We start from the raw sequence: 18,634 nt of genomic DNA, 5'->3' as shown, positions 1-18,634 counted from the left end.
AGAACACCATCTCAAGAACACCAAGAACACAAAGAACACCAAGAACACCATCCCAAAAACACCATCTCAAAAACACCATCCCCAAAACACCATCTCAAGAACACCATCTCAAGAACACCATCCCAAGAACACCATCCCAAGAACACCATCTCAAGAACACCATCTCAAGAACACCATCTCAAGAACACCAAGAACACCATCTCAAGAACACCAAGAACACCATCTCAAGAACACCAAGAACAACACGAACACCATCTCAAGAACACCAAGAACACCATCCCAAGAACACCAAGAACACCATCTCAAGAACACCATGAACACCATCTCAAGAACACCAAGAACAACAAGAACACCATCTCAAGAACACCAAGAACACCATCTCAAGAACACAAAGAACACCATCTCAAGAACACCAAGAACACCATCTCAAGAACACCATCTCAAGAACACCATCTCAAGAACACCATCCCAAGAACACCAAGAACACCATCTCAAGAACACCATCCCAAGAACACCAAGAACAACAAGAACACCATCTCAAGAACACCAAGAACACCATCTCAAGAACACCAAGAACAACAAGAACACCATCTCAAGAACACCATCTCAAGAACACCAAGAACACAAAGAACACCAAGAACACCATCCCAAAAACACCATCTCAAAAACACCATCCCCAAAACACCATCTCAAGAACACCATCTCAAGAACACCATCCCAAGAACACCATCCCAAGAACATCCCAAGAACACCATCTCAAGAACACCATCTCAAGAACACCATCTCAAGAACACCAAGAACACAAAGAACACCAAGAACACCATCCCAAAAACACCATCCCCAAAACACCATCTCAAGAACACCATCTCAAGAACACCATCCCAAGAACACCATCCCAAGAACACCATCTCAAGAACACCATCCCAAGAACACAAAGAACAAAAAGAACACCATCCCAAGAACACCAAGAACAACAAGAACACCATATCAAGAACACCAAGAACACCATCTCAAGAACACCAAGAACACCATCTCAAGAACACCAAGAACAACAAGAACACCATCTCAAGAACAACAAGAACACCATCTCAAGAACACCAAGAACACAAAGAACACCATCCCAAAAACACCATCCCACGAACACCAAGAACAACAAGAACACCATCTCAAGAACACCAAGAACACCATCTCAAGAACACCAAGAACACCATCTCAAGAACACCAAGAACACCATCCCAAGAACACCAAGAACACCATCTCAAGAACACCATCTCAAGAACACCAAGAACACCATCTCAAGAACACCAAGAACACCATCTCAAGACAACCAAGAACAACAAGAACACCATCTCAAGAACACCAAGAACACCATCCCAAGAACACCAAGAACACCATCTCAAGAACACCATCTCAAGAACACCAAGAACACCATCTCAAGAACACCAAGAACAACAAGAACACCATCTCAAGAACACCAAGAACACCATCTCAAGAACACCAAGAACACCATCTCAAGAACACCATCTCAAGAACACCAAGAACACCATCTCAAGAACACCAAGAACAACAAGAACACCATCTCAAGAACACCAAGAACACCATCCGAAGAACACCAAGAACACCATCTCAAGAACACCATCTCAAGAACACCAAGAACAACAAGAACACCATCTCAAGAACACCAAGAACACCATCTCAAGAACACCAAGAACACCATCTCAAGAACACCATCTCAAGAACACCATCTCAAGAACACCAAGAACACCATCTCAAGAACACCATCCCAAGAACACCAAGAACAACAAGAACACCATCTCAAGAACACCAAGAACACCATCTCAAGAACACCAAGAACATCAAGAACACCATCTCAAGAACACCAAGAACACCATCCCAAGAACACCAAGAACACCATCTCAAGAACACCATCTCAAGAACACCAAGAACACCATCCCAAGAACACCAAGAACAACAAGAACACCATCTCAAGAACACCAAGAACACCATCTCAAGAACACCAAGAACAACAAGAACACCATCTCAAGAACACCATCTCAAGAACACCAAGAACACAAAGAACACCAAGAACACCATCCCAAAAACACCATCCCAAAAACACCATCCCCAAAACACCATCTCAAGAACACCATCTCAAGAACACCATCCCAAGAACACCATCCCAAGAACACCATCTCAAGAGCACCATCTCAAGAACACCATCTCAAGAACACCAAGAACACAATGAACACCAAGAACACCATCCCAAAAACACCATCCCCAAAACAACATCTCAAGAACACCATCTCAAGAACACCATCCCAAGAACACCATCCCAAGAACACCATCTCAAGAACACCATCCCAAGAACACCATCCCAAGAACACCAAGAACACTAAGAACACCATCTCAAGAACACCAAGAACACCATCTCAAGAACACCAAGAACACCATCTCAAGAACACCAAGAACACCATCTCAAGAACACCAAGAACAACAAGAACACCATCTCAAGAACAACAAGAACACCATCTCAAGAACAACAAGAACACCATCTCAAGAACACCAAGAACACAAAGAAAACCATCCCAAAAACACCATCCCCAAAACACCATCTCAAGAACACCATCTCAACAACACCAACCCAAGAACACCATCCCAAGAACACCACCTCAAGAACACCATCTCAAGAACACCATCTCAAGAACACCAAGAACACAAAGAACACCAAGAACACCAAGAACACCAAGAACACCATCCCAAAAACACCATCCCCAAAACACCATCTCAAGAACACCATCTCAAGAACACCATCCCAAGAACACCATCCCAAGAACACCAAGACACCAAGAACAACAAGAACACCATCTCAAGGACACCAAGAACACCATCTCGAGAACACCAAGAACACCATCTCAAGAACACCAAGAACAACAAGAACACCATCTTAAGAACACCAAGAACACCATCTCAAGAACACCATCTCAAGAACACCAAGAACACCATTTCAAGAACACCAAGAACACCATCTCAAGAACACCAAGAACACCATCTCAAGAACACCATCTCAAGAACACCAAGAACACCATCTCAAGAACACCATCTCAAGAACACCATCCCAAGAACACAAAGAACAAAAAGAACACCATCTCAAGAACAACAAGAACACCATCTCAAGAACACCAAGAACACCATCTCAAGAACACCAAGAACACAAAGAACACCAAGAACACCATCCCAAAAACACCATCCCCAAAACACCATCTCAAGAACACCATCTCAAGAACACCATACCAAGAACACCATCCCAAGAACACCATCTCAAGAACACCATCTCAAGAACACCAAGAACACAAAGAACACCAAGAACACCATCCCAAAAACACCATCCCCAAAACACCATCTCAAGAACACCATCTCAAGAACACCATCTCAAGAACACCATCTCAAGAACACCATCCCAAGAACACCATCCCAAGAACACCATCCCAAGAACACCAATCCAAGAACACCATCCCAAGAACACCAAGAACAACAAGAACACCATCTCAAGAACACCATCTCAAGAACACCAAGAACACAAAGAACACCAAGAACACCATCCCAAAAACACCATCCCAAAAACACCATCTCAAGAACACCATCTCAAGAACACCATCTCAAGAACACCATCTCAAGAACACCATCCCAAGAACACCAAGAACAACAAGAACACCATCCCAAGAACACCAAGAACAACAAGAACACCATCTCAAGAACACCATCTCAAGAACACCATCTCAAGAACACCAAGAACACCATCTCAAGAACACCATCTCAAGAACACCATCTCAAGAACACCAAGAACACCATCTCAAGAACACCATCTCAAGAACACCAAGAACACTTTTCTCATGTTTGTGGCATTTATACAGTGGAAAGTCAAAGACGTTAACTTAAAATCATTAGCATCTGTTCTGTTCTTTATTATCTATTAAAAGCTGTATTTTTTCTTTGTGCTGGAACTTTAAACATTCTAATGAAGTGATTTAAAAAGGTCAACGAATCTCTTGCTCATTATTTTATGCATCTAAACTCTAAAGTCTAAAGTCTGAAGTCTAAACTCTAAAGTCTAAAATCTAAACTCTAAAGTCTGAAGTCTAAACTTTAAAGTCTAAACTCTAAAGTCTAAAGTCTAAAGTCTAAAGTCTAAGCTCTAAAGTTCTAATGACTTCACTTTTCCACCTGATTAATCTGAATAAAGTTCTCGCTCTCGGACAAAAGGATCTAATCCAGCTCCAGGAACGTGTGAGAGTGAGACAACAGGATCACCCGGATCACCCGGATCACCCGGGGCCTAAACCAGATCCCGACCTGGATCTGTGGTGGGCCCAGTTCACCAGGATCAAGTCCATTTCATTTGTTTGTCACTAAAAATCCACAACAATATATTTTCGAGTCGAGATGTTTTGATGAATTCCAGAGTCAAAGTTTGAAGCTTCATGATGAGCGTGGACAGCTTCACTCCGCAGATTCCGTTTTTTTTGCAGTTTGGCGCTCGCTCTTATGGCGCTCGCTCTCGTGGCGCTCGCTCTCGTGGCGCTCGCTCTCTCGGCGCTCGCGGTTGCGTCAGAGCGTTTTCATGAGCTCAGAAGCAGAAAAATTATGTAACCACGGCAGAATTATGCATGAACTGTGCAAACACGGGCTCCAAACGGCTGACACGGGCTTCGAACATGGGCTCCGAACACGGGCTCCGAACACGGCTCCGAACACGGCTCCGAACACGGCTCCGAACACGGCTCCGAACACGGGCTTCGAACATGGGCTCCGAACACGGGCTCCGAACACGGCTCCGAACACGGCTCCGAACACGGCTCCGAACACGGCTCCGAACACGGGCTCCGAACACGGCTCCGAACACGGGCTCCGAACACGGCTCCGAACACGGCTCCGAACACGGGCTCCGAACACGGCTCCGAACACGGCTCCGAACACGGGCTCCGAACACGGCTCCGAACACGGCTCCGAACACGGCTCCAAACACGGGCTCCGAACACGGGCTCCGAACACGGCTCCGAACACGGCTCCGAACACGGGCTCCGAACGGATGACACAGGCACAAACTAAGCCCACCACATCCTGAAGACCTCAGATGGACTGCGTTTAGCACATTTCATTTATTTTACATAACGTGACATAAACGTACAGCTGTAGTTCTGTGTTAGCTCTAGTTCCGTGTGTTAGCTCTCGTTCCACATGTTAGCTCTAGTCCCGTGTGTTAGCTCTCGTTCCGTGTGTTAGCGCTCGTTCCGCGTGTTAGCTCTCGTTCCGCGTGTTAGCTCTCGTTCCGCGTGTTAGCTCTAGTTCCGCGTGTTAGCTCTAGCCCCGTGTGTTAGCTCTCGTTCCGTGTGTTAGCTCTCGTTCCGCGTGTTAGCTCTCGTTCCGCGTGTTAGCTCTCGTTCCGTGTGTTAGCTCCAGCCCCGCGTGTTAGCTCTAGTTCCGAGTGTTAGCTCTAGCCCCGTGTGTTAGCTCTCGTTCCGTGTGTTAGCTCTCGTTCCGCGTGTTAGCTCTCGTTCCGCGTGTTAGCTCTCGTTCCGTGTGTTAGCTCCAGCCCCGCGTGTTAGCTCTTGTCCCGTGTGTTAGCTCCAGCCCCGCGTGTTAGCTCTCGTTCCGAGTGTTAGCTCTAGTTCCGTGTGTTAGCTCTCGTTCCACATGTTAGCTCTAGTCCCGTGTGTTAGCTCTCGTTCCGCGTGTTAGCTCTCGTTCCGCGTGTTAGCTCTCGTTCCGCGTGTTAGCTCTCGTTCCGCGTGTTAGCTCAAGTTCCGCGTGTTAGCTCTAGCCCCGTGTGTTAGCTCTCGTTCCGTGTGTTAGCTCTCGTTCCGCGTGTTAGCTCTCGTTCCGCGTGTTAGCTCTCGTTCCGCGTGTTAGCTCTCGTTCCGCGTGTTAGCTCTAGTTCCGCGTGTTAGCTCTAGCCCCGTGTGTTAGCTCTCGTTCCGTGTGTTAGCTCTCGTTCCGCGTGTTAGCTCTCGTTCCGCGTGTTAGCTCTCGTTCCGTGTGTTAGCTCCAGCCCCGCGTGTTAGCTCTTGTCCCGTGTGTTAGCTCCAGCCCCGCGTGTTAGCTCTCGTTCCGAGTGTTAGCTCTAGCCCCGTGTGTTAGCTCTCGTCCCGTGTGTTAGCTCTAGCCCCGTGTGTTAGCTCTCGTCCCGTGTGTTAGCTCTAGCCCCGTGTGTTAGCTCTCGTTCCGTGTGTTAGCTCTAGCCCCGTGTGTTAGCTCTCGTTCCGTGTGTTAGCTCTAGCCCCGTGTGTTAGCTCCAGCCCCGTGTGTTAGCTCCAGCCCCGCGTGTTAGCTCTCGTTCCGAGTGTTAGCTCTAGCCCCGTGTGTTAGCTCTCGTCCCGTGTGTTAGCTCTAGCCCCGTGTGTTAGCTCTCGTCCCGTGTGTTAGCTCTCGTCCCGTGTGTTAGCTCTCGTCCCGTGTGTTAGCTCTCGTCCCGTGTGTTAGCTCTAGCCCCGTGTGTTAGCTCTCGTTCCGTGTGTTAGCTCTAGCCCCGTGTGTTAGCTCCAGCCCCGTGTGTTAGCTCCAGCCCCGCGTGTTAGCTCTCGTTCCGAGTGTTAGCTCTAGCCCCGTGTGTTAGCTCTCGTCCCGTGTGTTAGCTCTAGCCCCGTGTGTTAGCTCTCGTCCCGTGTGTTAGCTCCAGCCCTGTGTGTTAGCTCTCGTTCCGTGTGTTAGCTCCAGCCCCGTGTGTTAACTCCAGCCCCGTGTGTTAGCTGCAGTTCTCACCTCGGCCACCGCGCTCAGCCCCGTCTCCTCCTCCGTTGCTCGGACCTGCAGCGCGTGCACGTTGTGGCCGCTCTCGTAGTCCGGGCTCCGGGTCAGACTCAGTGCTCCGGACGCCGGGTTCAGGCTGAACACGTTCCCCGGGTTCCGCAGCAGAACGTACAAAAGAGGTCGATCCTGGAAGGACAGCGCCACCACCAGGCCGACTCTGCAGAGACAAGACACCAGCATTTACACAGGCTGGAGACACGCCCTCTTCTCCAGACACGCCCTCTGCTCTGGACACGCCCTCTTCTCCGGACACGCCCTCTGCTCTGGACACGCCCTCTTCTCCAGACACGCCCTCTGCACCGGACACGCCCTCTGCACCGGACACGCCCTCTTCTCCAGACACACCCTCTTCTCCAGACACGCCCTCTGCACCAGACACGCCCTCTCATCCGGACACGCCCTCTGCACCGGACACGCCCTCCGCTCCGGACACGCCCTCCGCTCCGCACACGCCTTCTGCATAGGACACGCCCACCGCACCGTCCCCGCACATGGAGAACAGCACATGGAGGACGAACACATGGAGGACGGCACATGGAGGACGGCACATGGAGAACGGCACATGGAGGACGGCACATGGAGAACAGCACATGGAGAACAGCACATGGAGGACGAACATATGGAGGACGGCACATGGAGGACGGCACATGGAGAACGGCACATGGAGGACGAGCACATGGAGAACAGCACATGGAGAACAGCACATGGAGGACGAACATATGGAGGACGGCACATGGAGGACGAACATATGGAGGACGGCACATGGAGGACGGCACATGGAGGACGAACATATGGAGGACGGCACATGGAGGACGGCACATGGAGGACGGCACATGGAGAACGGCACATGGAGGACGAGCACATGGAGAACAGCACATGGAGGACGAACATATGGAGGACGGCACATGGAGGACGGCACATGGAGAACGGCACATGGAGAACAGCACATGGAGGACGAACATATGGAGGACGGCACATGGAGGACGGCACATGGAGGACGAACACATGGAGGACGGCGCATGGAGGACGGCGCATGGAGGACGAACACATGGAGGACGGCACATGGTGGACGGCACATGGAGGACGGCACATGGAGGACGGCACATGGAGGACGAGCACATGGAGAACAGCACATGGAGGACGAACATATGGAGGACGGCACATGGAGGACGGCACATGGAGGACGGCACATGGAGGACGAGCACATGGAGAACGGCGCATGGAGGACGGCGCATGGAGGACGGCGCATGGAGGACGGCGCATGGAGGACGGCACATGGAGGACGGCACATGGAGGACGGCACATGGAGGACGGCACATGGAGGACGGCACATGGAGGACGAACACATGGAGGACGGCACATGGAGAACGGCACATGGAGAACGGCACATGGAGGACGGCACATGGAGAACGGCACATGGAGGACGGCACATGGAGGACGGCACATGGAGGACGGCACATGGAGGACGAACACATGGAGGACGGCACATGGAGAACGGCACATGGAGGACGGCACATGGAGAACGGCACATGGAGGACGAGCACATGGAGAACGGCACATGGAGAACGGCACATGGAGGACGGCACATGGAGGACGGCACATGGAGGACGGCACATGGAGAACGGCGCATGGAGAACGGCGCATGGAGGACGGCGCATGGAGGACGGCGCATGGAGGACGGCGCATGGAGGACGGCGCATGGAGAACGGCACATGGAGGACGGCACATGGAGGACGGCACATGGAGGACGGCACATGGAGGACGGCACATGGAGGACGGCACATGGAGGACGGCACATGGAGGACGGCACAGGGAGGACGGCACATGGAGAACGGCACATGGAGGACGAGCACATGGAGAACGGCACATGGAGAACAGCACATGGAGGACGGCACATGGAGGACGGCACAGGGAGGACGGCACATGGAGAACGGCACATGGAGAACGGCACATGGAGGACGGCACATGGAGGACGGCACATGGAGGACGGCACATGGAGGACGGCACATGGAGGACGGCACAGGGAGAACGGCACATTGTTCCACTGAAGCATGAGCACAAACTTATGAACACATGAATAAATGTGTCGCGTCGAGTGAATTTCAAACCAGTTTAGTTCAATTCAGATGTTTTAAAGCGACGAGAGGATAAAAGGAATAAAAGGAATAAAGTGAATAAAACTGATAAAATAATAATAAAATAATATAATAATAAAATAAAAAATATATAATAAAATAAATTAAATGAATAAAAATAAATTAAAGAAACATAAATTTAATTAAAGAAAGAAAAATTAAGAAAAATAAAGAAAATAAAGAAATAAATTGAATAAAATAAAATGACTAAAGAGAAGACGGTTTGTGTTTGATGGACAGAGCCAGTGCATGAACTCTAAAGCTGACCTCTGACCTCTGACCTCTGAGCCTGAGAGTTCACCTGAGGACGCTCAGTGTAGAATGTTCCAACACAAAAGAAAAAACAAAAGCTGCACAAAAAGAGTCAAACACGGTGTGAAAAGAGTGAAGGAGAAAAGAGAGGAAGGAAGGAAGGAAGGCCCACGGGCAAAAACACAAGACAGGAAGAAGAGAGGGAGGAGGAGGGAGGAGGAGGGAGGAGGAGGGAGGACGAGGAGGGAGGGAAAGAGAGGGAGGAGGAGGAGAGGGAAGGAGGCGGAGGAGGGAGGAGAGAGGGAGGAGGAGGGAGAGAGGGGAGGAGGAGGAGGAGGAGGAGGGAGGTGGCCTCAGGGCTCTGTAGACGGCACTGAAGAAAATTAAAATATTTATTCAAATGAGCAGCAGCGAAGTGTGAATGAGAAAAGAGCCAGAGGACCAAGACCAGGACCAAGACCAGGACCAGGACCAAGACCAGGACCAGGGACCAGGACCAAGACCAGGAACAGGACCAGGACCAGGACCAGGACCAGGACCAGGACCAAGACCAGGACCAGGGACCAGGACCAAGACCAGGAACAGGACCAGGACCAGGACCAGGACCAGGGACCAGGACCAAGACCAGGAACAGGACCAGGACCAGGACCAGGACCAGGACCAAGACCGGGACCAAGACCAGGACCAGGACCAGGACCAAGACCAGGACCAGGACCAGGAACAGGACCAGGACCAGGACCAAGACCAGGACCAGGACCAAGACCAGGACCAGGGACCAGGACCAAGACCAGGAACAGGACCAGGACCAGGACCAGGACCAGGACCAGGACCAAGACCAGGAACAGGACCAGGACCAGGACCAGGACCAGGGACCAGGACCAGGACCAGGACCAGGACCAGGGACCAGGACCAAGACCAGGAACAGGACCAGGACCAGGACCAGGACCAGGACCAGGACCAAGACCGGGACCAAGACCAGGACCAGGACCAGGACCAAGACCAGGACCAGGACCAGGACCAGGAACAGGACCAGGACCAAGACCAGGACCAGGGACCAGGACCAAGACCAGGAACAGGACCAGGACCAGGACCAGGACCAGGACCAGGACCAGGACCAGGACCAGGACCAGGACCAGGACCAGGACCAGGGACCAGGACCAAGACCAGGACCAGGACCAGGACCAGGACCAGGACCAGGACCAGGACCAGGACCAGGACCAGGACCAGGACCAGGGACCAGGACCAGGGACCAGGACCAGGGACCAGGACCAAGACCAGGAACAGGACCAGGACCAGGACCAGGACCAGGACCAAGACCGGGACCAAGACCAGGACCAGGACCAGGACCAAGACCAGGACCAGGACCAGGACCAAGACCAGGAACAGGACCAGGACCAAGACCAGGACCAGGGACCAGGACCAAGACCAGGAACAGGACCAGGACCAGGACCAGGACCAGGACCAGGACCAGGACCAGGACCAGGACCAGGACCAGGGACCAGGACCAAGACCAGGAACAGGACCAGGACCAGGACCAGGACCAGGACCAGGACCAGGACCAAGACCAAGACCAGGACCAGGACCAGGAAACAGAGGATCATGGGACAGTTCCTCATGAAGCAGAGGATCATGGGACAGTTCACAGTTCCAGATCTGTGTGGTGTGGAACCTGCAGCGCCCTCAGGACACGAGGAGAACCTGCAAACGCTGCCCACACCCGCCTGGAGGAGGAGGAGTCTGGGCTCTGACCTCAACAGTGACCTTTGAACTCACGTTTGACCCGGGGCCGTGTTCTCCTCGACGCTCAGGACGAAGCTCTCGCTGGTGAACTGCGGGGCCCGGGGTCCCACCAGAACCCACACGGACCCGGCCAGAACCTGAGCCGAGTCCGGGTCCTGGGCCTGGACCTGCAGCTGGTGCTCCACGCCCGGGGTCAGAGGTCGTCCTGTGGTCCGGATCTGACCCGAGCGCCGGTCCAGCTGGAAGAGGCCGCCTCCTCCTGAGGACAGAGGAGGAGTCAGCGTGAACATGTGACACAACATCATAGAACCTGATCGAAGGCTTTAGTATGGGAACTTTTCACCTGAAGAAAGAGTCCAGAACCACAAACTACAGACTGAGACTCTGCAGGGTCTGGACCACTTCAGACTCGACTGGGACTTGGAGTTCTGGGACTTGGAGCTCTGGGACTTGGAGCTCTGGGACTTGGAGTTCTGGGACTTAAAGCTCTGGGACATGTCCCTCACGTCTCTCTCTGTGACATATACATGACTTGTATCTGGAGCAGTGACTTCGAAGGACTTGAAACTCAAAACAGAGACTTGGACTTGGCTTTCTTTGACTTGGGGCTCGTGTGTGTGTGTGTGTGTGTGTGTGTGTGTTCTGTGTGTGTGTGTGTGTGTTCTGTGTGTGTTCTGTGTGTGTGTGTGTGTGTGTGTTCTGTGTGTGTGTGTGTGTGTTCTGTGTGTGTTCTGTGTGTGTCTGTGTGTGTGTGTGTGTGTGTGAGGAGCAGGTGCTGGACACAGTCTGCTCCTGAGGCTCTGAGGCTCAGCTGCAGCTCCTGTCAATCATCCACACACACACACACAGACAGACACACACACACACACAGAGAGAACACACACACACACACACACAGACAGACAGACACACACACACACACACAGAGAGAACACACACACACACACACACACACACACAGACAGACACACACACACACACACAGAGAGAACACACACACACACACACACACACAGACAGACAGACACACACACACACACACACAGAGAACACACACACACACACACACACACAGACAGACAGACACACACACACACACACACAGAGAGAACACACACACACACACAGACAGACACACACACACACACAGAGAGAACACACACACACACACAGACAGACACACACACACACACACACAGAACACACACACAGACACACACACACAGAGAACACACACACACACACACACACACAGAGAGAACACACACACACACACACAGACACACACACACACACACACACAGAGAACACACACACACACACAGACACACACAGAGAACACACACACACACACAGACACACACACACACACACACAGAACACACACACACACAGACACACACACACACACACACAGAACACACAAACACACACAGAACACACACACACACACACAGAGAACACACACACACACACAGAGAACACACACACACACACACACAGAGAACACACACACACACACACACACACACACATACACACAGAGAACACACACACACACACAGAGAACACACACACACACACACAGAGAACACACACACACACACACACACACACAGAACACACACACACACACACACAGAGAACACACACACACACACACACACACACAGAACACACACACACACACACACACACAGAGAACACACACACACACACACACATACAGCTCTTTGCTGTGATCACGTTTGGTTCCATGTGTGTTTTAGAATTGATTTTTGCTGATCACTTTTAAAGCTCATTTAAGTCTGGCACAAATCTGAACGTTGACCTCCCGACAACCCATAACGACCCCCGACGACCCTGGACAACCCCAAGGACCCCCCAACGACCCATGAATACCCCCCAACGACCCCCGACGACCCTCGACAACCCATGACGACCCCCAACGACCCTGGACGACGATGTGGAGCCTCAGCAACACAAAGCTCAGATGCAGAGAAGTCAAATAAATGAGGCAAAACTGTTCCTGCGCATGCTAGCTTTAGCCACGCCCCTCACACACATTAGCTTCAGCCACGCCCCTCACACACATTAGCTTTAGCCACGCCTCATGATTCAGAGGCGTGTCATAATGAGCTGTTACAGTGTTGAATGTGTTTGAAGCTCTGACTTTGTGTCTCTCGTTTCTTCTGCACATTTCTGTCTAGCTTTTGTTTGGAACGTCTTACCTTCCACGAGGCTGAACTGCACTGGAGGCGTGTGCTGGTCCCGGCCCTGGTCCCGGCCCTGGCCCCGCCCCTGGCCCCGCCCCTGGTCCCCGCCCCTCACAGTCAGCCTGTAGACCGCCGTCCCGGCTTTGGCGTCTGGACTCACGGCGCTCAGGTACGGGGTCGGGACCATGGTCCAGGCCAGAGGGAGCGGCCCAGAGCGGAGCAGCGAGAGGCGGCACACGTACCACTCCGGACCTGATGGAGAACAGGCAGAACGTGAGTTTAAATGTGTCTTAATAGTTTTAATTAAAATGTGGAACTCTAAAACAACTATTACGATGTTTCCAATAAAACTCCGCATCTAAACACTGACTCACCATTAGTTCATTTTCTGTTCTGTGTAAATATTTCCGGGCACATTATTTTTATCGCTGTATTTTATTGTATACATTCTATTATTCTTGGTATTTTGGTTCACTGTTTATAACAATATTTACTCCAGGTGCTAACGCTAATTTTCACCTTGTTAAACGTCTTTGAAAGCCCCTGTGACGGTTAAATGTGTGTTTTTGGGGGCGTTTGAAGTGCCTGCTGTCGCCCCCTGCTCTCTCCCCCTGATGTCGCCCCCTGCTCTCTCCCCTAGTGGCCCTAGTAAATGAATGTGAGTGAATGGATGTCTGTAATGTCTATGTCTTTGTGTTGGCCACTGTCCATTGTGTACCCCGCCTAAGCCCCAAAGTCACTGGGATAGGCTCCAGTCACCCCAAAAGGGAACAAGCGGTAGAAAATGAATGAATGAACAGAGTCAAACGGAGGAGGCCAAGGTTCAAGTCCAGGATGAACTGAGGCCTGAGCCGAGCTGCAGAGAGGACTTCCTGCACGAGACATCACTCTGGACCCAAACACAGCAAGTGAAGGTCTGTCTCTGTCTAATGGAAACAGAAGAGTGACATGTGAATATGAAGAGCAGAGTTATCCTGATCATCCAGACAGATTCAGTGTGTGTCAGGTCCTGAGTCCAGAGGAGCTGACGGGCCGATGTTACTGGGAGCTGGAGTGGAGCGGGGAGTGGGTTCTAATAGCAGCTGCTTATAAAGACACTGAGAGAGACTGTGTGTTTGGAGACAATGATAAATCCTGGGCCTTAAACTGTCTCAGTGATGGTCACTCATTTGTGTTCAACAAAGTCCAGTCGAAGATCCCAGGTCCGGTCGGGTCCAGAATCGGGGTTTACCTGGACCACAGCGCAGGGGCTCTGTCCTTTTACAGCGTTCAGGGTCCAAACATGAGCCTCCTCCACAGAGTCCAGACTCAGTTCACTCAGCCTCTACACGCTGGAGTCGGGGTTGGTTATGGATCCACTGCACATTTCCTTAAACTGAAATAATCTCCTGAACTGTCACAGTTGAGACCTTTTTGATCCTGATCTTTTCCTAAACCAGGACTTAAACTGGACTTGCTGCTCTCAGGACATAAAAAACAGCATCAGAACCAGAGATTGAGAAACACTGGAGGAAGAACAAAGAGGAGATTTATGGAATGTACTTTACTCAACTCTGTTTGTCTCTAAATCTGTACAAACTTTGCCTTATTCATGAATATTCATGAACAGACTGTTGGTGGTGGTGAAATATAAATGCAGGAAAATAATAGGATTCTAAAATTGGACAAAACTGTTTTTACTGTGATTCTGCCTCTTTTTAATGATTATTATTCTTTCTTCTAAAATCAGATAAAGTCTTTATTTCTTGTGTTTCTTGTGATTTTGACTATATTTAGATGTTTCTTTGATCCTCAGAGGAAACACATTACAATTCAATCAAGTGAGTGAATAAAACAATGTCAAATGTCTGTTTTTTGGGGTTGAAAAGAGTTTGTGTTTGTGGAGTTATAAAATGGAAGTGTGTGAATGAAGATCTCAAACAATGTCCAAATATGAAATGCTTTAAAGGAAAGTAGAAATAAATGATTCTGACAGTGTAAGTTTGTTGACCCACTTAATCCCGAAGAAGAAGAACAAAGACGAGTAAACGAGGAAAGGAAAAGCCAAAGTGATGTCGAGTCTCGACTGGAGCGGAAACAAAGAGCTCTGAATATTGTGCCTGATAAACAATGACGCTCGGCAGAAAATCAATGAATCGCTTGAATAAAACATGATCCTGGGAAACGGCGCGGAATCTCCATTAATATTAATGTGAGCGCAACAAAAGCAGAGACGATAAACAGGACAACAAAAGCAGAGACGATAAACAGGACAACAAAAGCAAAGACGATAAACAGGACAACAGAAGCAGAGACGATAAACAGGACAACAAAAGCAGAGACGATAAACAGGACAACAAAAGCAAAGACGATAAACAGGACAACAGAAGCAGAGACGATAAACAGGACAACAAAATAAACAGGACAACAAAAGCAAAGACGATAAACAGGACAACAAAAGCAAAGACGATAAACAGGACAACAAAAGCAAAGACGATAAATAGGACAACAGAAGCAGAGACGATAAACAGGACAACAAAAGCAGAGACGATAAACAGGACAACAAAATAAACAGGACAACAAAAGCAAAGACGATAAACAGGACAACAAAAGCAGAGACGATAAACAGGACAACAAAATAAACAGGACAACAAAAGCAGAGACGATAAACAGGACAACAAAAGCAGAGACGATAAACAGGACAACAAAATAAACAGGACAACAAAAGCAAAGACGATAAACAGGACAACAGAAGCAGAGACGATAAACAGGACAACAAAAGCAGAGACGATAAACAGGAAAACAAAAGCAGAGACGATAAACAGGACAACAAAAGCAAAGACGATAAACAGGACAACAAAAGCAGAGACGATAAACAGGACAACAAAAGCAGAGACGATAAACAGGACAACAAAAGCAGAGACGATAAACAGGACAACAAAAGCAAAGACGATAAACAGGACAACAAAAGCAGAGACGATAAACAGGACAACAAAAGCAGAGACGATAAACAGGACAACAAAAGCAGAGATGATAAACAGGACAACAAAAGCAGAGACGATAAACAGGACAACAAAATAAACAGGACAACAAAAGCAAAGACGATAAACAGGACAACAGAAGCAGAGACGATAAACAGGACAACAAAAGCAAAGACAATAAACAGGACAACTAAAGAAGAGACGATAAACAGGACAACAAAAGCAGAGACGATAAACAGGACAACAGAAGCAGAGACGATAAACAGGACAACAAAAGCAAAGACAATAAACAGGACAACTAAAGAAGAGACAATAAACAGGACAACAAAAGCAGAGACGATAAACAGGACAACAAAAGCAGAGACGATAAACAGGACAACAAAAGCAGAGACGATAAACAGGACAACAAAAGCAGAGACGATAAACAGGACAACAAAAGCAGAGACGATAAACAGGACAACAAAAGTAGAGACGATAAACAGGACAACAAAATAAACAGGACAACAAAAGCAAAGACGATAAACAGGACAACAAAAGCAGAGACGATAAACAGGACAACAAAAGTAGAGACGATAAACAGGACAACAAAATAAACAGGACAACAAAAGTAAAGACGATAAACAGGACAACAAAAGCAAAGACGATAAACAGGACAACAGAAGCAGAGACGATAAACAGGACAACAAAAGCAAAGACGATAAACAGGACAACAGAAGCAGAGACGATAAACAGGACAACAAAAGCAAAGACGATAAACAGGACAACAAAAGCAGAGACAATAAACAGGACAACAGAAGCAGAGACGATAAACAGGACAACAAAAGCAGAGACGATAAACAGGACAACAAAATAAACAGGACAACAAAAGCAAAGACGATAAGCAGGACAACAGAAGCAGAGACGATAAACAGGACAACTAAAGCAGAGACGATAAACAGGACAACAAAAGCAGAGACGATAAACAGGACAACAAAAGCAGAGACGATAAACAGGACAACAAAAGCAAAGACGATAAACAGGACAACAGAAGCAGAGACAATAAACAGGACAACAAAAGCAGAGACGATAAACAGGACAACAAAAGTAGAGACGATAAACAGGACAACAAAATAAACAGGACAACAAAAGCAAAGACGATAAACAGGACAACAGAAGCAGAGACGATAAACAGGACAACAAAAGCAGAGACGATAAACAGGACAACAAAAGCAAAGACGATAAACAGGACAACAAAAGCAAAGACGATAAACAGGACAACAGAAGCAGAGACGATAAACAGAACAACAGAAGCAGAGACGATAAACAGGACAACAAAAGCAGAGACGATAAACAGGACAACAAAAGCAAAGACGATAAACAGGACAACAGAAGCAGAGACGATAAACAGGACAACAAAAGCAGAGACGATAAACAGGACAACAAAAGCAGAGACGATAAACAGGACAACAAAAGCAAAGACGATAAACAGGACAACAGAAGCAGAGACGATAAACAGGACAACAAAAGCAGAGACGATAAACAGGACAACAAAATAAACAGGACAACAAAAGCAAAGACGATAAACAGGACAACAAAAGCAAAGACGATAAACAGGACAACAAAAGCAAAGATGATAAATAGGACAACAGAAGCAGAGACGATAAACAGGACAACAAAAGCAGAGACGATAAACAGGACAACAAAATAAACAGGACAACAAAAGCAAAGACGATAAACAGGACAACAAAAGCAGAGACGATAAACAGGACAACAAAAGCAGAGACGATAAACAGGACAACAAAAGCAGAGACGATAAACAGGACAACAAAAGCAGAGACGATAAACAGGACAACAAAAGCAAAGACGATAAACAGGACAACAGAAGCAGAGACGATAAACAGGACAACAAAAGCAGAGACGATAAACAGGACAACAAAAGCAGAGACGATAAACAGGACAACAAAAGCAGAGACGATAAACAGGACAACAAAAGCAGAGACGATAAACAGGACAACAAAATAAACAGGACAACAAAAGCAAAGACGATAAACAGGACAACAGAAGCAGAGACGATAAACAGGACAACAAAAGCAGAGACGATAAACAGGACAACAAAAGCAGAGACGATAAACAGGACAACAAAAGCAGAGACGATAAACAGGACAACAAAAGCAAAGACGATAAACAGGACAACAAAAGCAGAGACGATAAACAGGACAACAAAAGCAGAGACGATAAACAGAACAACAAAAGCAGAGACGATAAACAGGACAACAAAAGCAGAGATGATAAACAGGACAACAAAAGCAGAGACGATAAACAGGACAACAGAAGCAGAGACAATAAACAGGACAACTAAAGAAGAGACGATAAACAGGACAACAAAAGCAGAGACGATAAACAGGACAACAGAAGCAGAGACGATAAACAGGACAACAAAAGCAAAGACAATAAACAGGACAACTAAAGAAGAGACAATAAACAGGACAACAAAAGCAGAGACGATAAACAGGACAACAAAAGCAGAGACGATAAACAGGACAACAAA

General features: G+C 48.6%; 1 protein-coding gene across 1 annotated transcript in view; it reads right to left on the bottom strand.

The window, feature by feature from the left end:
* LOC140374615 (neural-cadherin) overlaps positions 1–18,634 on the bottom strand; it is a 178,162-nt gene that overhangs the window by 133,813 nt on the left and 25,715 nt on the right. Inside the window, exons 2-4 of the mRNA XM_072461544.1 lie at positions 13,163–13,399; positions 10,965–11,190; positions 6,757–6,961 (exon numbers count right to left, since the gene is read on the bottom strand). Of these exons, the coding sequence (XP_072317645.1) occupies positions 6,757–6,961; positions 10,965–11,190; positions 13,163–13,399 (668 nt within the window). The remainder of the gene's footprint in view (positions 1–6,756; positions 6,962–10,964; positions 11,191–13,162; positions 13,400–18,634) is intronic.

Source organism: Eucyclogobius newberryi, unplaced genomic scaffold (genome assembly GCF_026437365.1).
Source record: "Eucyclogobius newberryi isolate DKJ021-1_F unplaced genomic scaffold, fEucNew1.0.hap1 SCAF_3, whole genome shotgun sequence".
Taxonomy (NCBI): Eukaryota; Metazoa; Chordata; class Actinopteri; order Gobiiformes; family Gobiidae; genus Eucyclogobius; species Eucyclogobius newberryi.
The sequence above is the reverse complement of the archived record's forward strand: the minus strand, read 5'-3'. Positions and strand labels throughout refer to the sequence as shown.